Below are 26,804 nucleotides of genomic sequence, written 5' to 3' on the forward strand. Positions count from 1 at the left end.
GGCAGTGTTTATCCACTATGCAGTTTGGGTAGTTCAGGCCTCCAGCCCTCTGTTCGTTTTGTTTTTTTGCTCCACCCAATTCAAAGTGTTTTGCGGCTCTTTGCCTTTATTTTGAACTGCATACTAAGATCATGAGGCAGAGTGAGAAATTCTAAGCAATACAGTTTTTATACAAGGCCTCATTGACTATTAGGGTTGCCAGGTCCCTTTTTGCCACTGGCGGGAGATTTTTGGGGTGAAGCCTGAGGAGGGTGGGGTTTGGGGAGGGGAGAGACTTCGATGCCATAGAGTCCAATGGCCAAAGCGGCCATTTTCTCCAGATGATCTGATCTCTATTGGCTGTAGATCAGTTGTAATAGCAGGAGATCTCCAGCTATTACCTGGAGATTGGCAACCCTATTGACTATACTGAAACTGGCTATACTGAAGTCAGACAGCTTCTGTGCTAGGGTAGCCACCCTTGCCTGGCAACTGGTGGGAATATTGAAGGGGTGGAAGCACACATTGCCACAACATCATTTCCAGGCTGAAAAACACCAATGAAGTCACTGTGGTGCTCTAGAAATCTCCCCAATCACTATGATTTTGTCCCCTCATTTCCCCCTGCTGCCTCATTGACTACTGGCGAGGGCATGGAGTGTGCCAGCGAGGGTTTCCCCACTGGAAGAGGGCAAATGTCAACCCTATTCTGTGCTGTACCAGGTTCAACACCCTCACAGGTGGTCGGGCTCTGAAAAAAAAGTCAGCAACACCTAGCAGTAGAAACTTCACGGACACAGAGTACCACATGGTCTGAGGGAATTGGCTTGGTGAGGTATAAGTGCTTTTCAAAAGATATCCTCAGGAGGCAGTTTGGCAGTGAGATACAATAATAATATGGAAAAAAATCATTGTCAAGATTTTTGAAAGCCGTTTTTTCAAGACCTGATTGAAAATCTGAACAAAAACCTTAACCACATGAATACTGATTGCCAAGGGAAGGTAAAATTGCTTCACTGTATAGATCCAGCCTGTGGGACATCAGTTAGCCACCCCTGTTCTACAAACACACAGACACACACAAAGAGTGCTTGCATGATGTGTGAGATGAAATGAAATAGCAGGTTACTTTGCTGCATACTGGTAATCGCTGTGAGGCTCCAGCTACTGCCAGATGCATTATTATTAATGTTATTGCAGCCTATGAAAACATATTTTTATTTAAAATTGTGTGTACCCATACTTTCTCCTGCAATTTCATTAAAAAAACAACAACAACAAGAGATGCAGACAGACACAAATCCAAGGACACACATCCACAGAATCGTTTTGGGCCTGGAAGCAAAGTGGAAATCAGGGCAGATGCACCAAGCTCAGAGTACTTGCAGTTGCTATTAAGGAGTCACCACACTTGACTATTTCTTATCAGCTCAATTTTGGGCCCAGGGTTATTTAGAATAATGAGGAACACAGACACTGAGATTCGTTGCAAGAAGTCTGAGAGCTGCTGCCTTATAACAAGTCAATATGATATTTTCATGATGTACACTTGACACTAGGGGGCACCAAACATACAAGGCCCATTCCATAGGATCCAGCGCACAGAACACTGAAATGATCCTTCTTTTCCCTCAGTTAACATCAGAAAGATTATTCAGACGATTGCTTGGCACACTCAGGGGAAACTCAAAGACTCTCCAGGCAAGACATACTGCTCTTGAATGTAACGTAAAATACTCTTACTGTGTGATTATTTACACAGAACCTGTAGACCACAAGTTGCTTAATTGTAAAGTACACGGTTTATAGGCAGGATCCTTTATTTCTGCAAGCAAAGGGTTACTTTTTTATTTGCATATTAAGAAATATATCTTCCAAAGTCCATTTTGCCCTGCAATAATAATTTATGCAGTTTTTACCTGCTTCCCAAAATGAACAAAGACGATAGACCCCCAGAGACCATTAACGGCTCATAACAGGAGAGTTATGGATAAATTTCCTGCTTATCTGGCAGGAATGCCGAAGTACAGGCCTATAAAGACTGATAAAATTGCCTCAGCTGAGCCTGATATTGAAACATGATTTTATAGAATTAAATTGCTTTGCAATAAGAAGTTGAAGATAATAGAGAAGAAGTTCAACTTTGCAGTTTCAGGGTGAGGGAGGTCACTGTGGAAAATAAATTTAAAGGCATACTTTAAAAACGCGAACACAGCCCGAAGAACTTATTATATGCCTATCAAAGGGTAAGAAAACCCCGGCAGAGTTGGGGTTTCCTTTGTAAACTGCTGTGTCTGAAACTATACAGTGGGTTTTTTTCTGAAATAGTTGCCTTATTTTTTTTGTTCTTGGTACAAATTATTCTTTCTTTCCAGAGCTTCCTATACAACCTCAGTACTTGTTGGACCAGCCTAGGAAACAGCTGGCAAAAGCTACCACCCTCTGGGATCTCTGGGAACTTGACGCTCCAACCACCATACTATGCTGGCTCCCTTTTCACCAGTCCAAGAACTAAATAGCCGCCATTATTGGAGAAAAGGCTTGTAACTCCTGGGGGCACGGTCAGATCATTAAACTGATGAACTTGCATAAAACATGGGGTCGTTTGCCAGTTATCCCCTCTTTGCATCAGCGTTTCAGGTCACTCTTTATGTGAGTAGCATTGGCTTAATTGTATGCCTGCATTTTGCATAGGGTTGCCAACCTCCAGGTAGTAGCAGGAGATCTGCTATTACAACTGATCTCCAGCTGATAGAGTTCAGTTCAGCTGGAGAAAATGGCCGCTTTGGCAATTGGTATCTTTGGCATTGAAGTCCCTCCCCTCCCTAAACCCCGCCCTCCTCAGGCTCCACCCCAAAAACCTCCCGCCGGTGGCAAAGAGGGACCTGGCAACCTTAATTTTGCACCTGTCAATGCCATCTATTTGAGAAGGGATCACAAAATTAGAGGCGTTCATGGGCAGACAGTTAAGACACACAGACCCAGAGAGTAAAAACTGAAAAGTTTCAGACTTTTTCTTTTTACTACCTCCCTTTTATAATTGAAGACAGAGTGGCCACATATGAACCGGGGGGGGGGGGGGAGAGGGGGCGGCAGCTAAATAAAAAGATATTTAAAAAAATATTTAAAACAAATACTTCTACTATACGGTACTTCTTTATTAATGCATTAAATAACAAGACAATACATTTAAAATATAGGCAAATTACAGTTATTTTTTTAAAAAATACCTATCAGTGTGAAGGCTGTTGAAGTTTAGCTTAAATAAGAACTTTAAACTCAGGGTTGGTCTTTGTAATGTTGGACATCCAATTGATTTCAATTTTTTGTTTTGATGGTTACAAGTGTTAAAAATCCCAATCTGCAAAGATATATTGTTGCAAATGGAATTAAAGCTTCCACAACTCACTTTACAAGGCAAGGATAGGCTTCTCTCAAGGAGCACCAGAATTCTCCAAGGTTTTTTGAGTTAAACTCCAATTGTAGTAAGTTTTTGTCCTAAGACCTATGAGTTCCTCCTTGGCTAGGTCAACATCTTCAATACATTTTATATCAGAAAGAAAAGGACTGAGAATTCCTGGTTCATTTTTAATGCCATCAAGGTAGAAATAACTTTCGAAAGAGTTCTGAAATGTTTCCGGGTGTTCACAGATTTCTCTTTTCAAAGAAACTGATAGAGAATTTTGTATCTCAACTCCATTTTGGTAAAGAACTTCCTCCAGTGTTTGAAAACGTGAATAAAAGACCCAAAGAAGAGTTTCAAAATTATTGGAAACTTTATTCTTCAAATGTTCTATAAAATGCTGTATAAACAAAACTGAGTATGCTTGGATATAACTGTAAACTAGAGAAGTAAAAATAAGTTAGTATTAATGTTAAAATTATTAGACTATGCAGTGGAGGCAAGTATTATTGAGTTATTGTTAAAATATTAACAAAATACAGAATGAATGAACCAGTAAAAAATTTAAGAGGACCTATTATTAAGAGGCTAGAAACTTGACATAACACATTTTATAAGTGGTAAAATTATTGTAATCTATCAAATTTTTCTATGACCACCCAGAACTTGTTTCTTTTTTCCCCTATGTATTGTTTTGTACTGTTTTCTATTTTTCTGTATTTTTCTATTTCTGTTTCTATTTTTATTGAATTAAAATTAACTTTTTTTTAAAGAAGAGAACATTTGCAAGGATATTGGCCTATACTCTCTTCTTTCATATCGGCAGCTTAGCCAAGAAAATTTGTAATTTTTCAGCAGCATCCATAATGGTGATTTCAGGACCTTGCACTGAACGATTTAGCTCACTCATATGGTTAAAAACATCTGCCAGGTAAGTCAACCCAAGGATAAAATCCTTTCTTTCAGAGTCCAGGAGTGGGTTTTCTTTTTCTTTCAGAAAAAGTGAAACTTCTACCTTTAGTTTGAATAAGCACTTCAAAACTTGTCCTCTTAAAAGCCAGTGAACTTGTGTTGTAGAGAAGCACTTCATATTCTGCTCTCGATTCTTGACAAAAGCTTTTAAAAATCTTTTAAAAATGTGGTGATTCAGAGGCCTGCATCTGATGAAGTTGATGACATTTACGGCTTGTGACAAAACTTCTTCCAGGGTTCCAGTTTTTTCCTCTGTTCCAGTCCGCAAACCAGCTCGAGCATTTCAAGTGCGCATGGCTTTACTAAAGTCTCCCCAACAGTGTGGGGCCTTCTTTTGTTTGGCAAACCGGTATGCAACTTTATAGGCTGCTTCTAGAAAAGGGTTTTGTGAAATGGCAAATCTAAGTTTTGGAAGTGTTCTAGCTTGTTTGAATTGAGATTTAATTGCACGAAAAACCCCATATCTTTAGATGCATTTTTAGGATGGATAGACATGAGGTTCTCTTTCAGTTTCGCTGGTTTCACACTTCTGTTTTCCACACAGAAAACATTGCATTCTTAGGCTTCCTTTCTTCTAACTGTCAGGCAGCTTAGGAAGTAACTAACTCCTGTATGATGAGTGCACTGTTCCAATGGGAATTTTGCACATTGTATATACACACATGACTTTTTATCTAATGGAGCTCGTATGAGAAAGTAAAATGTATCTGAGCATTTTCAGTATTTTCAAATACAATCTTTTTCTTTTCTAGGGCAGCTCAGTATATAGAACATTTGTCTTCATCTTAAAGGGCTTCAGATATCACTGAGCAAGCAAGGGATGTGAACGGATGACTCACTTCCTAATAGCTAAGAAGCGGTGCAATAATAAGGGCTGTTTCAAAATGGAAAATACAACATACCGCAATTGCTGGCTGAGGTTTACAAAAGTGTAAAGAAAAATAACAGCATTACATATGAATGAACAACATCCCCAAGTGAATGTTTTGCACATGTATAATGTTAATTTAACTGATTTGGGCCCTCTTTCATGGAGATATGTGAACAGCATAATTGCTTTAACTCCAAAAAGCTCTATAAGCCACACTTCCCTGGTGGTAATCACTATTTGATTAAATACGAGGAATTTAGTGGCATTACAGTTAAAATGAAATTGATACAATGCGCTTATGATTCCTGCTTAATGGTTAGAAAGCATTATGCAAATTGCATAGAAGATAGCATTATTTCAATAAACCACTTCCTGATTATGTGAATACCATTTTGATCACTGGCAATAATTTTGGAAAACACACATAACTAATGTGAAAGCTATTGTATAATACATATCATGGTTCTGCCTACAGAGCAAGTAACTTTCTTTCTGTTTTTACAGATGAGCCCTGATGGGATAGAATCCAAAAGGGGTTTGACAGATACAGATTTTTTAAAGTGTGCCATTACCCAATCCATTTTGGATCCAACCCAGTTTTCTCGGTAGTCTAGGCCAATCCAAAATGGATCATTTTCAGCCTAATGTAGCCCGAAATCCTTCCAGAGAGATTCCTGGGAATCTTCCCTGCTGTTCCCTTTCTCAAATTTATCTAGCTGAAGGTGAGGAAGATTCCTGTGAGCAGCCATAGGATTCAATGCCTGGTTGCTGCTATGAGTGTGGGGTCTAGAGACCTTGCTGATAGGAATCAGTCTAATTTAAAATCAGATTAATGTTGGATATCCCATAGATGTAAATTAATCCAATTGTATTAATCCATTCCCAACTGAACACATTGGGCCTGAAACTAGAGAAGAATCTGAGTCATGATACAAAATACACATTTGTATTTCTATGTCATGCTTAATAACAAAATCTTATTTGCTTCAAGTACATCTTTTACCTTCAAAACATGCAGATATCTAAGACATCTGAATATTATTAAGATTGCTATGCCCTTTTGTAAATCAGACCAGAAAATTATGATTCCCAAAATGAATACTGAGCTGTTCCTTTGGAAATCTATGTTTCATCAGAGGGCTTTAGTAACCTACTAAAATTTGTGCTCCCCAAGTCCCTGACCCCCACCAGAGGAAGGGGGAATTTTGCCTGTCACCATGTCATTGTGGGTGAGCTCCATGACTGGGTGGGTGCTTGTCCCTGTTGCAATCAGCTTGGGCCCTGATTTAAATGAGACCGGCAGAACAGAAGAACTTACTGAACAGAAGAACTCTGCACATGCCCGGAGTCTTATTTAAACTGCACCTCTCCAGTGATACCATACTATACTTTAAATGTTACTGTACCAGGGCAATGTTGCAGACATTCTCTTTTCCTTCTAACATCTTTATTACAATACCATGCCTTAGCAGATGTTTCATACTTGGCCTACACTTCCATGTTTAGTCATGTTACCCATATAATATTGGGGTTCTCTGGTACTTTTTATATGAGTCTTTGAAATATCTTTGCCTGGGTCAAAGAAATGGACTGGAAGTGCAAAACAGCAAGGGAAAACTTTGCATTGACTACACTATGTACACATGGATTTTGAAAGTTGTGCATACGGCACTAGTAACGATGCGGTACTAGTAACAATATAACCACCATCCTTTAGAAAGTATATTTGCTATGCTTTAAAAACATACTGGAGTCTTCAGGTAATGGCTTGCTATCATGCCTCCCTCACTTTAAATCTACCTTTATAAAGTGTTTATTTACTTAACATCAGTATGTGCAAAGTGTCTTTAACACTGCTTGGCAAGGCAATAGGCATACATTTGTATCGTGTAAATTAAATAGTCAAGAACCTGAGCTCACATTTCTCTTATGTGTTAACTGAGGAGTCCCAATTAGGTGAAAAAATATTGATGAATCCATAAACACGCGATAGGTCCAATTTCTACTAATAGTCATGCACTCCCAACACTCCCTGGCATCATGACATCAAATATATATCAACGTCCTTCCACATTATAATTCTTTCTTCAAAATGTTTGTTCCACAGCTTATAATGTTGTGGGCAAATGTAACAGGTCTGTAGTTTTTTTGGATCGATACTGTATGTTCTAACAGAAAGTTAGATTGCGGTGCATAGGTATATTAACTTTTCTTCAATCGCCACACTTATGCAAGTGAATTTTATTTTAAGTAATTTCAGTTTTATTTAAAACATCTTATTTTACTGATATACATGAACATATAGTACATTTCACTGCTATTTTCCTTATCTCACAGAAATCAGCAGCATTATTAAACAAACCTGAAACCCATGTACCCAGAAAAGCATTAAGCAGCTTAAAGGATTGGCACATAATCCACTATGAAGTTATCCCATGCAAGGCCCACCAAGTTCTTACACATTTCAATTCATTTCAGTGGGACTTGCACACTGGACTTCTCACTGGATTGTATCCTTGATCATTTCCATATAGAACTTACTCCCCTACATTGTCACCAGTTAACTCATAGGTTTCGATGCAGTTTCCGGCAGTACTATACGTGACACGTAAAGAGTGCAAATTACAAGAAGCAACCCATGTGATCTCTCAATTGAGTCATGAGAAGTGCAAAATATGTCATCATACAAGCTCAACATTCTTGGTATCACAAATGTCTGAAAGGAAAGTTACTTGCATTAAAGGTAGAATAATTGTTTTATCAGTCTTAGTTATGGTTTGGATCCCATGACATTGCTCCCTTTGCTCTTCCCTCCAGCCACTGTGGTGCTGGCTTCCCCTGCTACTAGCACTGTGCAAGATCAATGTTTTTCCAAGGAGCTGTCTCTCACACACAAAAGTGCTAGCAGCAGAGGAAGCATGTATCACAGCAGAGGACACCCTCCACAGTGGCCCAAGAGCACCACAAGGGGAACAATGTCATAGGATCACAATGGTTGGTAATTTTGGTCACTATTCTTAATTTTATAATGAACCACATCTCTAAGTTTCACATGTGCGTGCAGTATGCACACTTTGACAATCAGAACGCCTCTTCTCTTAAAGAATTCTGCATGGGATATTTCCTTTGCTTTCCTTATAAATATCGTTAGCATTGGCAATGTCACTGAAGACTGGGTAAGAATTCTTTGAAACTCAGCTTTCTTTCAGGCACTGTTCACGGGACACTTACAATGTATCCCAATAGCTTAATGCACTTTGTGATTAGCTAGTTCCAAACACAGGACAGAAAACAAATCAAGACAACATTCTTGACGAGACAACCACTTTTCCTTTGATTACTGCTTCCTTGCCTGTGATCCATTTCACATATATCATTTATTCCAGACAATCAAGATGAATGTTACTGCATTCTACTGAATCATACCGTAAAACATGTAGACGTTACAGGCTTTGGACATGAATTGACACTTTGTTGATTAATGAGACACTATACCACAACACTGACTATGAGTTATTGGAACCATCACATTTTCGTTACTCTCTGTTGCTGTATTATCATACATATTAATGACTAGCCCTATTCCAAACTAAGGTGCTTTCTGCAGCCTCCATAGAGTTGAACTTTAGATTCCACAAGCTATCTTTATCACCTATATAGCTCTCTTGAGACATGCTTTTCATGAGGTTCTTGTCAACCTATCAGAAGAATTCAAGGGAGCCAGAGAACTTGAAACAAGACCAACGCAAACTGAGTGGAGGCTGAAAACTGACTCATAATTACCAGCAACATGCACACCTACCCCAGGAAGATTAGTCAGGGAGGCAGGCATTTCATCATTAGAACTTAATATACAATTAATTTCTCTTAGGAGAATTTGGTATTTCATCATCTGGAATGGCAGCAATTTAATTCCATTTTAATGTTTTCTGGCACAGGTGAAAAGACAATCAGCATAAACAAACCATGAGTGAGATGCAAAGCCACTCTTCTGTCCACCAGTATCCAACAAATAGCTAAACTCCCTTTTGTGCATGTGCAAATTCTAGTTCCAGTGATTATTCTGTTATCAGTAAAGCAGGAACAACTTCGCAGAGAGGAAGAACATTCAAGGAAGCACTAGTGCAGAAAATGATTTCACAATAGCTTTCAGTGACCAGACAAAACGAACCTCTACAAAGGATGAAAACCCCCCAGGCAACAGGGTTAATGTGCACTAATTTTAGCTAGAGCTGGGGGTTTTATCTCACTTGGAAAGGACTGTATACCATTTTATAGCAGCTCTAGCAATGCTCAGAAATAATTGCATCCAGCCGAGATTGCATTTACAGCAAAGCTCACGACAACACGTTCAGTGTCACAGTCCCTTTTTGGCGCTTCAGAATAGCTACAGCTTGCTCATGAGTCACGCCTTCTAGAGACTCTCCATTAACAGCTAAAATCTGATCACCACGCTTCAATCTGCCATCGTCTGCAGCTGCTCCCTGCGGACAACAAAAACAGTACATCAGAGGACACACAATTTTGCAGGTCTTAATTAAAAAGACGCACACACACATACACAGACTACTCTGAACAATGATGTTTCATTTCCGCTATTAATGCTTCCTGAAGTATTTGTGGCAGGAAATGTTCCGCAGGCTTCACTGAAGAAGCGGAAGGAACAGATAGTTGCTCTACTACCCTCCTGTATGGAACAATGATCCCTTTCCAAGGCTTGGCTAAATCATTCCACATCACCACATTTTCTAAAATAAGGTGACGAAGGGAGCTTGGACTCTCAAAAGCGGATACCCCAGAAAATCTTTTTGATCTCTAAGGTGCTTTTGGACTCGGATCCAGCTGTTCTACTACAGACCAACACGGCTAACCTTTGAATCTAAAATAAGGGGCCCTGTTAAAGCCTAGGGCGGTGTGACCTTACAGAAAAACTGCTTTTAAAATGATGGCTTGGTCTTACACAGCCCAATAAAACTAATGTCCTCTGACCAATGTTAAAATGCCAAGGACGGTGAAATAAGCAAACTTGTATCTTTACAGCCTACTTCACATGGTTGATTTAGTCAGAATATAGTTATTAAAATGTTGTATGAAATATCAACAACTGGTAGCATGCGTCTTAAAATCATAGTGAAAGGGACAGTCAGGAATGTGGTCCCCAATCTTCAATCCCATATTTTTTACAAAAACAAGATTAAAGTTACAGCACTGTGAAAGATCTACAAACTTGCCTCTTAAGGATGTAGTGATCATTTGGTCAAGCACCTTACAAACTCATTTAACAAGGCAGTGTACCACTCTCTCTTCACCAGTTTTATTTTTTTTTAAAGATTGTGTGCCCATCTGTCCATTCAAAATACTCACAGAGTGAGTTCTTCTTGGTACCCGGAACCCGCCTAATTGTGCACACGCTTATCTATTTCATATTATGCAGAGACATCATTTTAAAATTCAACTTCTCTTTTCAGGTAGTGCATAATCCAACAAAAATGGAAATATAACTACTGACTGCAGAAAACTGACTGAACTTTCTTTTAAAAGGTACTTCTTGTGTAAATATTGACCAATAGCTCAATAACAAGGGTCCAAGTTTGTTTTTAGAGACCATATGAGAACCTGGACATGGTTCTTCTTCCATTTTCTTTACCAGGGTTTGATGAAATCAGCATGAATTTAGTTATGTTTTGAACAAACCTGTCTTTTGGAAGTCTAAGCAGGCTGAGGCTGAACATACTAAAACTGAATCCAGACATAATGGACATGCTGCTGTGTAGGAAATTAGATCCCTTGGAGTTCCCTGGATATACTAGCCAGTCTAGTTATGCTAGTGGCTTAATGGTGAACTTTTTACTTGAAGTTAAGAATACCACCATCTCACACACAGTGGCGAAGTTCTGTTATACTACTATCAGAATACGGAGATCGCTGAAGTTATGTGAAACAGCTCGCTAATTGTGTACTATTGTGATTGTTTCTTTTTGTTTGGGACGTGGAAGAGGGTGTAGAGCCTCTGATTCAAGAAATCAACCCTGGCAACTGGCCAGAGAGGGGGGATGTTGACTTGCCTAGGAGGGGTTTCCAAACTGCTTTCTAGATTCAAGGAGGAGTAAATCCTTCCGGGCAACAGCTGCAGGCCTAAAACCATTTCCTGGGAGTAAGCCCCATTGAATAACATGTGCTTACTTCCGAACAGACCTGTTGTGAATTGTTATTTCTGTTTTGCACAGAGGGCAACTTGTGGGAGGGAGCCCATACTCATCTCTGGACAGAGGTACTTTTGGGGAAGTAGATGCCTTTTAGGGTTGGACAGTGTTTAAGAGCAGGGTGTCACACCTTTAGTCTGAGGGATTTAGTTGGGGGTTCAACTTCTCAGCAAACATCCCAAACATGAATGGAAACCAATGGACCCAGCCTCTCTGAGTCAAGTAAGGCAGATTTCACACTTCCAGTAAGCAGAAGACTAATCCATTAGGCTTGTAATTAAAGTGGACTTGGGATTAGATGGGTCACAGGTGGCTCAGGGTGGTGTGGGGTGGTGTTTGCCTTGGCAACAGAGACCTGGATGACTTCCATCCTGGCATCTCTTCTGTGATATTAGCTAGAACGCCCCAGCGGTTGCCTCCCTCTCCCTCCACACGTTCTCTGTTCCGCAGTGGTTCCTCAGGGCTCAGGGTCCTTGTGCGGAAATGGTACATAGTCCCGTCACAGCACGTGAACCCTCGCACACACAAAGAGCTAGGGGGAGGGGAAGACACGGATGCCAGCTGTGGCTGCACTAAAATCAACCACTCGAGAGTCAGTTCCACCACCGTCCTTTTTCATAGTGCCTAACAAGGACCCACCCTGACCTGGATGGCCCAGGCTAGCCTGATCTCATCAGATCTCAGAATCTAAGCAGGGTCAGCCCTGGTTAGTATTTGGATGGGAAACCACCAAGGAATACCAGGGTTGCTGTGCAGAGGAAGGCACTGGCAAACCACAGCTGTTAGGTCTCTTGCCATGAAAACCCCCAAAGGGGTCGCCATAAGTTGGCTGCGACTTGACGGCACTTTATACACACACACAACAAGGACCCAGGTAAGTCCCCCCCCCCCCACAACTTCATCTAGCTAGGAAACGTGGACCCAGATATGTGGTCTGCAACGATGACCATCCCCATGTACTTTGGGGTCACCTTTCCTGTATTCTTCCCCCCTTCGTTTGCTCCTTCTATATACTCTGTGAGAAAGTGAACAGAAGGCACACACACAAAAATAGTACCAGTCAGGGTGTTTGTGTGTTCTAGCAATTCTGATGCTCCTGGCAAGTTGTTGCATTCTCAGAGGGAAACAGGATGGATAGATGTCAGTTTTTTCATGCTCTTTTTAGAGACAGATCCAGTCTGGCTCTTCAATTAGAAATGCATGGATCTGTAAGACTACACAGGTGAGAATCTAGGATTCCAGGTTTCCTTTCTCTTTGGCCATCAGCCCTATTTTACACATGGGGTTGTTTTTCTACCCAATGAATGAGGTGGGCTGGAATCCTGCCCCAAACTTGATATGTTAATACATTCATAATATATAATTAACGTATCTTAATTATGCAGAAAGGTTAACATGTAGGTTCATGTACACTTAAGGGTTATCATGTAGGTTCATTTACACTAAAAGAAATAAACAATTCATAGAAGTCAACACAATTTATTCTATCGTTTACAAGAGTTATTGATTACATATGTATATTATATATGTTGATTATGTATGTACCGTATATATAAATAAATATTATGTAATATATGGGGGCGTCATTTTGTACTCCCACTCCCCTTAAAAATGTAGATCTGGCCCTGCCCATTTGGTTCCATAAACTCAGGCCCAAAGCCCCCTACCCAACCCTAAAAAAACATTATTCAGAATAGTGGTGTGCATAAAAGGTCCTGGAAAACAAAAAAAACCTTAAGAAAAATAATGAACGTAAAAGAATAAAGAAGATTATTTAACTTTATGGCTCACTTTTAATATCTGTTATTTTTTCTTGCAGTTCTGAATAATGACAATGTTTTATATTTCCTTTATAAATGTTTGTCTACAATGTTTTATTTTTTTGATGAAAATAGATCATAATTCCCCCACAATATTTGTATTTATTTCCGATAATTTCCCTCTTACCAGATGTTTAAATTATTTATACTCCCCCTCAGTTACCAAAATGTTTCCCCAAAATAATCCTTTAAAAAGTTTTTTACCATTTTGAAAACAATTATAGAAAATTTTCAAATCCTTATATAACCTAGTAATAGTAATACTGGGTAGGCTACAGCAAAAATAACACTTAAGAGCCAATTCCTGAAGGAGGTATACTGGTCTGACTGAAGCTCTGGTGGTGTATTTACTAAAAATTCCAATAGTTTCCACCAAATTTCAGTGCCATGCAGAGGCAGAAACTTAAGAGTGCCATTTGCCAGCATGATGCCCTAGCCCGGTCAATTGTAAATACGTAAACAATGCAGTCAAAGGAGCTCAACTCTAGCCCCCCCCGCCTCCCCCTTGCCTTTTAACTCCCTTAGGTAACCCCCCCAGAGAGTGGTACTGACCACTTTGACAACCAATGGTCAAAATGCTGTTTCATTCGCCTTGTCTGTATCACGTGAAGAGTCTAACGTGCTCCTGAATCCTGCCTTGTTTTTTAAGAGGCAGCCTGGTGGTGTTCCCAGGTTTACCTTTTTCATTAACATATCATTTGAAAGCTCTTTCACCTTCTTTATATTACTGTCCTAGTGACAGTAACCAACACTTTTATAATCTCCAGATTAAAGAAAAAGGTAAAGGTCCCCTGTGCAAGCACCAGATCATTCCTGACCCATGGGGTGATGTCACATCCTGACGTTTACTAGGCAGACTTCCCCAGTGCCTTCCCCAGTCATCTTCCCTTTACCCCCAGCAAGCTGGGTACTCATTTTACTGACCTCGGAAGGATGGAAGGCTGAGTCAACCTTGAGCCGGCTACCTGAAACCAACTTCTGTTGGGATCGAACTCAGGTCGTGAGCAGAGCTTGGACTGCAGTACTGCAGTTTACCACTCTGCGCCATGGGGCTCCTAATCTCCAGATTAGACTACTGTAATGTACTTGTCATGGGGCTGCCCCTGAAGGCAACTCAGAGACTTCAGAGACTTCAGCTAGAGCAAAATAGAGCTTTCTGTTTGTTAGCAGGTGTCAGACATTGGATGCATATTACCTTGCAACAGTTGTACTCTTGTCTGTTTATAACAGAGCTAGTTTTGACCTTGAAAGCTCTTCATCACTTGGAACCCATATATCTGAAAGACTGGCTCCCTATACAGATACACCTGCCAATTTAGTCTTGCCCACACTTTCTGGTGATAATTTCCTCCTTTTGGGAGGTGTGTTTGGCCTCCGCAAGAGTACTAGCCTTTTTTGGTAGTGGCACACCTTGTTTGGATTGGATTACCAGAGGAGGTCTTTCTCTGGTAAGTCCACCCTATCCCTGTGGGCCTTTGGCTGTTAACATGTTTTGTTCAGGCCTCTGTACTGCTCTTATTTTCCTCTTACTCTTAATGAGCTGGTTCATTTGCTGATTTGGGGGACAAGCAATTTTATTTTCTTGTATTTGTATCCTGAGTGTTTTGTGAGCTGTTTGATATTATATTTCACTTTTTGTTTTATGTTACTGTTGTTATTGATGTTTGTATATTTACTTGTTTCTTCATTTAAATTAAAACACCAATAGTCATACGATACATACTTATGTTCTTTTTAAAATTACCTTTGCAAAAATGGTCTTGACATAAATGGGGAGGTCTCCATGGGGGCTTCCGTAGCCTCCTACAATACTAAATCCCAATCCATCTGAGCCTTTCTCCAACACAATTATTTTAGGCTGAGGTGCTCTGAAAAACATAGCAAACGCCTCTTAAAACAGTGCTTTTTAATAACTGGGAAAGCAGCCTAATTGGTGATGTGGGGCTTTAATAAAGTTGCCCACTTTCTTCTGACAAGGCTCCTCTGTCTGCATCAGCTGTTAAGAGCCAGAAATCAGCAGGTGAAACTTTTCCCATTACTGAATCTCCATGCCAGGAAAAGTTGCACGAGTACACGTTTTGCGGCTTTTAATAGCCGGAGAGCTCTGCCATTTAAAATGAGACTGACAGTCGTAAGGAGCACATGAATGAGGCTATTTCCTTGGACCATTCATTTGTTTAAAATAAATTATTTCCTGGGAGGAATCTCCAGTGTGGTACTCCTTGCATGTTTCTGCTTGATTTGTGCTAGGTGTGAGCTAATTTGTAGGATCAGTTGAGTAGTGGCTTAATATGTAGAACATGGAGTCTGGAAGTCAAGGTACAGTCTGAAACACCTTCATGGCTCTTCTGGATCTGTGATCTTACTATTCAAATCAAAAGCAAGTACAGCTTACTGCCAAAGCAAGTGATGCTACTAGTCAATTTTATATACTGTCTTATCAGTGGTGTGATGTTTCCTGCAGGTCAGATGCAAAAGGAGAATACCAGTGTTTGTTTAACAAGGAATGTGGTAGCACTAGGGTAACAGAGATCATATAGATCTGTGCCTGATTCCCAGCATCAGTACATATGGAAGGTCAGCAAGCTGCTGATCCTGAAGCTTAGATGTGTATCCAGTTCACAAGAAACCAACAATGGAAATGTGGTGTAGCTTTCAAGAAATGTCAGAATATAAGAAACAGGGAAAAACTGATTAAAAATAGGTGTTATTTTTAGATTAGGATGGGAAAGATCCAAGTTCAAATCCTTGCTCAGCCATGAAGTTCACTGGGTGACTATTGGCATACCAGATTGTGACTGGCCCACAAAGCTGTGTTGTAAGAATAATATGAAGGAGGTGAGAGCCATTTATACCACCCCGGGCACCTTGTAGATAAGACACCATGAAAATAAACCCTATCCCAATGATAAAAGTGCCCTTCCATTGACAGAAGTGGGAGGCTGATTTTCAATACCTCTCTGACTACAACCCACCCCGCTTTGTTCCCATACTGTTTGTGAGGGTTCCCTGATCCCCAGGAGTATTTGGGGTAAGGTTGCCAACTCTGTCTTGGGAAATTCCTGGAGATTTGGAGGCATTCCTGGGGAGGGCAGAGTTTGGGGAAGGAGATCAGATGTGATACCATAGAATCCACCCCCCAACCCTGCCATTTCCTCCAGGGGGACAAATATCTTTATAGTCTGGAGAACAGTTGTAATTATGTGAGAATTCCAGGCCCCACCTGGACAGTGGCAACCCTAATGTGGGGGAGGCTCATGGGATTCAGCATGATACAGGGAATGAAAAAGTCCCATTCTGTGAGATTCATGCCATTCACTGTTGGAAACAAGCAATTCCTATTATTCAGGGAATAATTTTTTTTTTAATATAAATTTTATTGGGTTTTATAATAGAAATTTTCCATTGCATTAAACAACATCTATAACAATATCGAATTTCAATTCTAACCTAAAGTTGTAATAATTCCATATCATATAATTAAAAAGAGAAAAGAAAAAAGAAAAAAAAAGAGATGGAAATTTTTTTGACTTCCCCATCACCTCTATCTGCCTCTTAATAAAAAGTTCCTCCCGTCATAGGTAATCTAATCTTGATAAAATATCAATACCATATATAAAAAACCATAATCTGTTAGTAAATATAATTATGCTTATTCAATATAAAAAAAAAATCAAAAATAATCCTCTGGATCAGATTAGAAAATATTCTTCCATTCTTCCCAATTTTAACTCATATTCACAATAATGCATCCACGCCCCCCATTCCCCCAAAAACCGAACGTCATTTTCTTCATTTAGAATAGCTGTGAGTTTTGCCATTTCTGCCACTTCAAACATTTTAACAATCCAGTCTTTTTTCTCTGGAGTTTCTAGCCCTTTCCATTTCGCTGCATAAAGCAGTCTCGCAGCTGTTGTGGCATATATCAAAAAGGTTCTTTGTGTTGCTAAGTCGTCTGGAATCATACTCAATAACATCATTTCTGGTGCTTTGGATATATTATTTTGTAGTATTAATCTCAGTTCGTTATAAATCATGTCCCAGAAGTCTTTGGCTTTGTCACAGGTCCACCACATGTGATAAAAGGAACCAATTTCTTTGTTACATTTCCAACAAGTAGGGGCCATCGTTTTATAAATCTTTGCAATTTTCTTGGGTGTTAGATACCATCTATACATCATTTTATAGATGTTTTCTCGCACTGACTGTGCTTTTATTCCTTTTAAATCTTTAGACCATAATCTTTCCCATTTATTTAAAACAATATCATGTCCCACATTTTGAGCCCAATCGATCATAGTTGGTTTAATCGTGTCCTGCTCACAGTATATTGTTAAAAGGAGATTATACATTTTAGAAATCAGCTTTGTATTATTATCTAGTAGAATCCTTTGAAAAGGAGATTTTTCTTTAGAGAAACCTTTTTTTGCATCTTGTACAAAAACTGATTTGATTTGGTAATATTGAAGCCATTGTAAATCATCCTTAAGCAGTTGAAAGTCTTTTAGTGAGCATTTCTTTCCTTCCCAATTAATTAGATCTTGATAAGTAATAAATTTATCTGGTCTAAGTGGGCGCAAAGTTAGCATTTCTTGGGGCGATATCCACATCGGTGTTTCTGGTTCCAAAATGTGTTTATATCTCATCCAAATACGAAGTAGAGAGGACCTGATTATATGATTACGGAATGTTGCTTGTAACTTAATTTTATCATACCACAAATAACCATGCCATCCACTTAAGTTATTATAACCTTCCAAGTCTAGCAAACGTACATTTGACAAATCCATCCAGTCTTTTAGCCATACTAAAGCTACCGCTTCAGCATAAAGTTGAAAGTTAGGCAATGCTAAACCTCCTCTAGTTTTTAGATCCACCAAGTATTTATAAGCAGTCCTTGGTTTTTTTCCTTGCCAGATGAAGTTTGAAATGTCTTTCCTCCAAGTTTCAAAATATTTTGTTTGTGATATTATTGGTAAATTTTGGAATAAGAAGAGCATCCTCGGTAAGACATTCATTTGGATCGTTGAGATACGTCCCATTAATGACAATTTTTTGTTTGACCATATAATCATATCAGTTTTAATCTTACCCCATAACTTGAGGTAATTGTTGGTTAACAGATCTTTATTCTTTGCAGTGATCCAAATTCCCAGGTATTTAACTTTGTTAGCTTTCTCCCAGCCAGTATATGATATAAATTCCTGTTGTTGTATTTCCGATAAATTTTTAAATATTATCTTTGTTTTTTCTTGATTCACTTTAAAGCCTGATACTTTTCCAAAATCATCCAAAGTCTCCTGAAGTATATTCATTGACTGTGTTGGGTTTTCCAAAATTAGCAGTAGGTCATCCGCGAATGCTCTCAACTTAAATTCATGTTTTTTAATTCTTAGCCCGCGGATGTCCTCCATACTTCTTAGTTTCACACATAGCGGTTCCAACACCAACAAAAATAAAAGTGGAGACAAGGGACATCCCTGTCTAGTCCCTTTCGTGATTTGGCAGTTATCTGACATTGATTCATTAACCAAAATTTTAGCTTGTTGGGAGGTATAAATAGCCGATATACCTTTCTGAAAACGATCTCCAAAATTCAATTTATCCAAAATCCGTTTCAAAAAGTTCCAAGAGACCATATCAAAGGCTTTTTCTGCATCCAAAAATACAAAAGCCGCAGTTTGTTGAATATTATGGTCATAATATTCCAGTGAGTCTAGTAAAATTCTTACATTGTCTTTTATTTGCCTTCCTGGTATAAAACCTGCTTGGTCCTCATGTATAAGATCCTTAATAAATTGCTTTATCCTACATGCCAAAACCGAAGCAAAAATTTTGTAATCCACATTTAAGAGCGATATAGGTCTGTAATTAGATGTTTTTTCTGGATCTCTTCCTTCTTTGGGTATCAGTGATATAAATGCGTGTGACCAAGTCTCCGGGGATGTTCCCTCGTCCAAAATTGCATTGTAAAGTGAACCAAAAAATCCAACTAAATTGTCACTAAATGTTCTATAAAATAGTGCAGTAATTCCATCTGGTCCAGGTGTTTTATCCGTTTTTTGTCTCAGTATTGCTTCTTGTATTTCTTCCCTTGTTACTGGAGCTTCAATACATTCTCTCTGGGTCATTGACAAAGCTTTCATCTGTATTGAGTTTAGAAATTTATCTATTTTCTGTTTTGGAATATTTTCTTTCTGATATAACTTAGAGTAGAATGAAACAAATTCTTTCTGAATTTCTGAAGTTGAATAAACTGGTCCTTTAGCAGTTTGGATTTTTGTTATAATCTTCTTTTGAAATGAGTCCTTCAGTTGTGTTGCTAAAAATTTTCCTGGTTTATTTGCATATTCAAAATACTTTTGTTTAGCAAGTTTCAGATTTTTATTCATTTCCTCCATTATTACCAAATTTAATTGGTGTTTAGATGCAGAAATCTGTATTTGAATTTCTCTTCTCTCCTCTTCCTGTGTTACCATTACCAATTTCTGTTCCAAATTTTGTAAATTCCAAAGTATGTTATTTGTAAATTGCAATTGAGTCTTCTTCCAGGCCGAGTGTTTCTGTATCATAAAACCTCTCAGAACAGCTTTGAATGCGTCCCAAACTGTATTTAAAGAAGTTTCTCCATTAAGGTTAATTTCAAAAAAGTCTTTCATTAAAACCTGTAATTCCTTTTGTATCTTGTTGTCTTTTAAAAGTTTATCGTTCATTCGCCATCTAAATGCTTGTTTATTGTTCCAATCAAAGGTAACAGGATTGTGATCAGAAAAAGTTCTAGGTAAAATATGAATTTTACGTAGTTGCGTGAAAATTGATTTACTGGCCCATATCATATCGATTCTGGAGTGTGAATCGTGTCTTGCTGAATAAAAGGTGTATTCTTTAGCTGTTGTATTCATTGTTCTCCAAATGTCTTGTAATTCTAATTCTGAAGCCATGGCAAAGAAAGTTTTAGGCAAGCATCCATCATTGATATCTTTTGCTTTTGATTTTTTGTCCAGAGACGGGAGAGTAATTCCATTGAAGTCGCCCATCAATAAAATTTGATCTTGTACGTACTGGGTTATCAGGTCATGTAATTTTTCATAGAAGGATTTTTTCCCTTCATTGGGTGCATAGATTCCAACCACTATTGTCCTTTGTCCCAATATTTTAGTTCTGATAATTACAATTCTTCCTTCATTGTCTTTATATACTAGTTCTGGACAGAGACTGGGGTGGGCATAGATTACCACTCCCTTTGTTTTAGTTTTAGCAGAAGCAATAAATGCTTGTCCAAGCACCTGTTTCTCCAAGTATTTTTTATGCTTTGAAGCTATATGGGTTTCTTGTAGACAAATTAGGGAGTATTTATATTTCTGTAGATATTTGAAGATTCTGGCCCTTTTAGTTTTCTCATTGAGTCCATTTACATTCCAAGAAATTGCTTTTGCCATAATGTAGTATTTTTTAGCAAAATAAAAAGTCTATAGTTTAGTACCACCTTCTGCACCCTGTACCTCTTCTTCTTCCTCTTCTTCTTCCTCCTTCTCTCCAGGTATTTCTTTAAGGTCCATTTTATATTTTCTCAAAAATTTCCCCACATCTGCTTGGGATAGAATTGTCGTTTTCACTTCCTTATAGGTGAAAGCCAAACCTTGTGGCATAATCCAACGATATTTGATGCCATTAGCTTTCAGTATAGACACAAAGTCTTTGTAGTTATTCCTCTGTGAAAGTAGATGCCTTGGAATATCCTTCAGTAGTATAAGAGAGGAGTCTCCTGCTGACACTGGATTTTCATAATGAATCTTCATAATCTTGTCTTTAACTCTGGTGTCATAGAACACTATCATCAAATCTCTTGGCTTAGATCTTCTCATTCTAGCAGGTAGTGGTATCCTGTATATTCTATTAATGGCTTGTTTTAATTCTTGTTCGTCTATCTGAAATAAGTAGGCCAAATTTGGTATTGCAGATTCTTTATTATCTCCCATCATATCTGGAAAATTGCGTATACGAAGGTTGGTCTCTTTCACTCTCATCTCCATCATTGCCATTTGATTTTTTGCCGCCATCTGATCCGCTTGTATTGTTTCAATCTGTTTTTCTTGGTTTGCTAATTTTTTCTTTGTGTCCTTGTGCTCATCCATCACTTTCTTAATCGATACATCCATCGCTTGCATATCTGTCTTCATAACAATCATTTGAGTTTTTACTTCTTTCAAGTCTCCAGTGACCACATCCAACTTCTGATTAATAGCTTGGGATGCTTGACCAAGATTTGTCATCATAGAAGTCAACTGTGCCATCTGTGTGGACATCTGTTCAAACTGTTTATTTGTTGCCTCAGTTTGTTTAGTTAGCATATCCTGTAACTTTTTTTCCATGGTCGAGGTTTGTAAAGAGTCCCTTAGTTTAGTATAGGCAGGGCTATGTAGTGAGCCAGAGCGGGGTCGAGACATTTACATTAAAAAAAAACTGGTAAAATACATGTCCACCGACAGGGCCTTTAAGGTGCTGGTTAAAAGATGATAGTTCAAAGATCAGCCTAATAATTTTTTCGGGTTGAAAAGAGTCGAAATTGGCTTTAAAATTGCATTTTAAAGTTTTAAAATACCAGTGAGTTTTTTCGGTCGCTCTAGGTCGGATTAATCAGGAAGTAAACAGGAAGTTACTAGTGCTGCAGACCTTCTCTCGCCTCTTCTCGATGGTTATTCCTTCAGGAATGATTTGAAAGTAACTCGAGTGCGACGGATATTCAGTCCCGCGGCTACTTCCTGTTGTTTTAGTTCCAATGATAGAGAGGGTGTTATAGAGAGTCTTCCGTTCCAGGCACTCCCTTACTGCAGACGTGGCAGGAATTCGCCGGAAAATCAGGAAGAGAAATCACCCTCCCCTTCCTTCGGACCTTCTCATTGGTGATAATTCTTGTCAGTCTAAAAGGTATCCTTCCGACTCTTTGTTATGGTTTAGGCTGATCGATCCGATAAGGCTCCTGTCGCTAATCCCGATGACTAACTCAGATCAAACTTTTTCAGTTCGGATTATGGAGGGGTGGGGGTCCCAGAAATATTCTTATCAGCCTCCCGTCTGTTCAAATTTCTAGTAAGTAGACGAAGAGTTCTTTTGTACTCACTTGGGTGTCAAGAGGTGAGGTTCTTTTCTTTATGTAGTCCTTATGTTGGTATTAAGGCGGTGGAGGGTAGAGCTTGCTGCCAAAGTTGCGTTTTGGCGATGTCCTTCCCTAGTGCCCTCGCAGGACCGGCGTCTAGGACTCCGAGGGGCTTAAAAAAGCCCCCTCAGAGTACCTAGGAGGTCAAACCGCGTTTGCGGGCTGCAGGGAGTTCCTGCTTTCCAACCCACTTGCAAGGGTCGGATTGGGGTATCTATGTACCCCCAAAATAACGCAGACTTGGATTTCTCCCAGGACAACCTGGGGAAATGGAGTGCTCTCTCCAGCGGCACCGCCGGAAGTCTATTCAGGGAATAATTTTAATTCCAGTGACTAGGTTTTACAGAGTGCCTGATATAATTTTCATAAATCAAAGGAAGAAAATATTTAAAATTATCCCAAAGAACATGTATCTTGAAATTTTCTTAGAAAAAAAATAATGGAAGTCATTCTTCATTTAATTTCTCTAAGGACAGATCATCTGGAATTGCAGCTGTCATAACTCATCTCAAGCGAAAAAACAGACAGGAGCAGAATCAAGATGACAACACATCAGGGGAGAAAACTCTGGGGGATGGGTTGTCAGAAATCAATCAAAAGAACAAAAACAAAAAAATCATTCCAGCAGTCTAGAAGATTCACACTTGCATATTTTTGTGATTATTAGCAGTTGAAAGCAAAAATATTTACCTTATCCATCAAGGAAGAGGACATGAGCATTTTGACAAATGCTATAAATTGGGGCAATAAGGGGGAACTAAGAGTACACACCAGACCCAAATTCATGAAACAGCAGGTCTTGGATATAACTCAAAAGTCACCTAGTCTGCTTTGCACACAGAGGCAGGATGTTCTACATCCAGCTTCCAAAGTTCAGAGTTGTGTACATCTGCACGTAGAAAAGCAAAACTATGCAATGTATACAATATATGAAACTGGGGAAATTTGCATATATTTGCTTAGTTGTATAATTTATTCTGTTAGAAAGGGCAAGAAGCAAGGCATGACACTGGTCCCATTCCTTGACCTCTTATGGACCTTTTCCAAAGCCTATGGACCTTTTCCCTTTCTAAGACTTTAGAAAGCAGCACCCATACTCCACCCCCTCTACAAGGTTTAGAAATCTATTTTTAAAAGAGATTCTGTGATTATAAAATTTTGAAGTATATGGTATTATGCAGAACTTCTGAATATATGCAACATTCAGGTCATGGCGTGGGACAAGTGCAGTGCAAAATAAAGATGCATTAGATAATGCTCCTAAGTAGCCCAGCCAAATGTGAAGCCACACCAATGTGTTTTCACACAGACTGACCTGGGATTAAAAAAAATTCTGCCCCAAGTATGCCAATCAGTCAAACTGTTTAGCCTACTAAGGTGTGAAAACCTACACACATCATTAAAGTATTCTACCTAGTTCATCTCCTGTTGCAGATCTCTATTATTTCAGATTTACTTGGGGAGGAACCAGAGTTTTGCCACCCCGCCTTTCCAAAATGCTTCCCCGATCTCAGCATACCGCTACCAAATAATTACCACCATACCATATGCCACGAACATATGCCACCATATGGTACCAAGTGTAAACCTGTCAAATGTAAACCTTGACAGCAGTTTATGGGATTCAAAATTTCACAGTTGGCAAAATGGTAAAAGCTCAAAATTTCTACATTCTAGCCTTGACAAATTTGTTTGTCATTATTTAAGACATTTGTATCTTGTACTCTCAGCTTTTACTCTCTAGGCAGCTAACTACCATCAAATACAGAATCAGTTGAAAGGCAAGTATCAACAAGGAGCAGAGAACCAGCAGAAACGACAAGCCCTGAAAAGAGAGCAGCACGAAATTTAGAAATCCCTAATCTCTTGGTACAGAAAACAAAGGATAAAACATAATGTATGCCCAAACACCAAAGGGGAAGCAACAGAATCGTATTACAGATCCAACAACTGTTGACTGAAAGCATTTTTAGTTCTTTGGAGCAGAAATTTGGCCTCTTGTAGAATACCCGAAGCATTAAGAAAACATGTGTACTTACTCTAGATCTTCAGGATGGTGTTTGGTAGGTGGGCTCAGGTTAGTGCCAGCGGTCATGCTCTCTAGCTGGCTGGCTATGGCACTGATGTTGGTATCAGCTACCACCTACAGGTCAGCACAAAAGAGAGAAAAAGTTAGCAAATTTTGAATTCTTAACAAACCAGATTTCCCCATTTAGAAGCTACCTTTTCAGCAGAGGAACCCAGTGAATGATGGAAGTGCCAAATAAAGCTAAGTTTTTAAGTATATTCACTTACATAGATATAGCTCTTACTAGTACATGGATGAAAATTTCTAAAAGAAGAGCAGAATGAATGACAAGATAAATGCATTCTTATATACTTCCTCTTTTCTAGACTTGCATAGCAAGAAGATTTTATCAGCATCCCACACACTTCAAAGCTAGTGCACTCAAGGTATAAAGGTTTGCACATGCTGGTTATTGGGCACAAGGAGAAGCAACCCAAGACAGTTCTTGCCACCAAAGAGAAAAGATGGACTTGGATCCTATACAGCATGAGTGGTGCAACATGTATAAACAGTAGTTCTCCCTCTTCTACTGCAGTTGTCTGTTCTGCCTACCAATTACACCCCACCATAGGATACTGAAGCCCCATGAACTTCACAGGGGGCAAAATAGGGAGCTGAAGTGAGAAGAATAAATTGGTGAAAATTGCTCTCTCTTTCACAAGCAGGAATGGAAACGAGTTCAGGACCCAAGCAGGATATTACACATTAAAGGGAAGACACAAGGACTTGAATGCATTCTAAAAGTATATCTTGGTAGCACTTTTGGATATGCAGAAATCTATGAATCTCATTTCTATCTCATTTCTTTTCTAATTCACTATCAACCAATTCTTATGTGCTGTATAGGAACGGGTAGCCCAAATTGGTAAGCAATAGAAGACATTTAAATTAGTAGTAATTGCTGCAGATGCTTAAACCTAATTTTATGTTTTAATTTTAAAGCCTGTTTTTATTATTTTATAATTTTGTTCTTGCCTATTTTGTTTAAAAAAGAGATCATTTAATGCTTTCTGCATTACAGCTTCCATGATTTTGCTAGTGATGTGGTTCACACACATCTTTTGCAAGCTCAGTTTTTTTTCTTCATCTTCACTTCTTTGTTCCTGACATGAAAAGTAATTATTTTTGGTTTTGCTTGCTTGACTTCCCTGCCAAAGTCAGTCAATTGGAATCACAAGTTGCTCTATTAAAAATCTACATCTTCATCCAAAAATAAGAGCTCTTGCATCATTTATAATTCCATTGGAAAGCACACGGAGAAGAGAACAAGTAGGAAGCTGAGAAAATAAAATTATGCTAAACTCACTGCATTACGGCATTTCGGGAGGCGTTCCCGGGGCGTAATGGCGTCCTGGGAGGCGTTCCCGGGGCATAATGGTGCCGGCCGGGGAGTGGGGCTGCCATTAGGTGCCATTCAAAGCCGTTATGGCTTGGGAACGCCCCCTTTTATTTTTGCTGAGGGCAACCCTATGCGGGTTGCACAGATTTTTGGTGCCGGGCCAAAACCTCCTTATGAGGCAGCACCGCTGCGTTGCCTCCTAAGCCCAGCACAGGCATTCCACTCAGGAATGCACTGTTAATTAGCATAAGGCACAGACATCAGAGTTCTTTAAATAAACTATATGTAGTATTTTATATGTTCCAACAGTAATATTGTATATTTTATTGTATATAATATTGTATAATGTTATATATTTCTGAGAAGGCAGAAAAGACTTAATTTAAACAATACTATAATTTTCTAATAGGATTGAACCCTTGTTCATGGTTACTGGTTTAAAAAAAAAATAGTTGGCAGCAAGACATATCTATATTTATCAATCTGTAGTTGGCAATGAGTGCATCAAAATTCAACAACCTTGCAAAAAGATGCTCCTTATAACCACTCCTGCAGACAATAGATTAAATTAAACAACAACAACCAAATAGCCAGGAGGCATGTGTTCCCCTGGGATCCTAATCTCCCATTTGCAAACAACATTAACAAACTCCTTTGCCATCCTTCCCAGGGCATATCAACAATAAGCTTTTCCACACCACTGGATACAATTATCTGACCTTTCCTAGCCAGTTACCAGGAGGGGGTTTAACTGATAATAGAATTCCTTAATGATGTGCCACTTATGATTATCACATTGATAGAACGAGCACTTCTATTGTCAGAATTCACTGTTAAGCAAATGAAGAGTACAGTTACTTAAAAAGAGAAAGGAAAAAGGAAATAGCTATTTCCTGTTCAACATTCCATATTTTTCTGCTATAATATTTAGCGTTGATACAGCTGTCTAATCATGACAGCTTCCCTCAAAGGAAATTTTCACTAAGTATATT

At 38.9% G+C, this 26,804-nt stretch overlaps 1 protein-coding gene across 1 annotated transcript in view; it reads right to left on the reverse strand.

The window, feature by feature from the left end:
- Window positions 1-9,466: 9,466 nt before the first annotated feature.
- Window positions 9,467-26,804, reverse strand: part of PATJ (PATJ crumbs cell polarity complex component) — a 205,154-nt gene continuing 187,816 nt past the window's right edge. The window contains exons 43-45 of the mRNA XM_056844332.1: window positions 24,445-24,548; window positions 14,993-15,116; window positions 9,467-9,709 (exon numbers count right to left, since the gene is read on the reverse strand). Of these exons, the coding sequence (XP_056700310.1) occupies window positions 9,563-9,709; window positions 14,993-15,116; window positions 24,445-24,548 (375 nt within the window). The 3' untranslated portion in view covers window positions 9,467-9,562. The remainder of the gene's footprint in view (window positions 9,710-14,992; window positions 15,117-24,444; window positions 24,549-26,804) is intronic.

Source organism: Euleptes europaea, chromosome 2, assembly GCF_029931775.1.
Source record: "Euleptes europaea isolate rEulEur1 chromosome 2, rEulEur1.hap1, whole genome shotgun sequence".
In the NCBI taxonomy this organism is placed as follows: Eukaryota; Metazoa; Chordata; class Lepidosauria; order Squamata; family Sphaerodactylidae; genus Euleptes; species Euleptes europaea.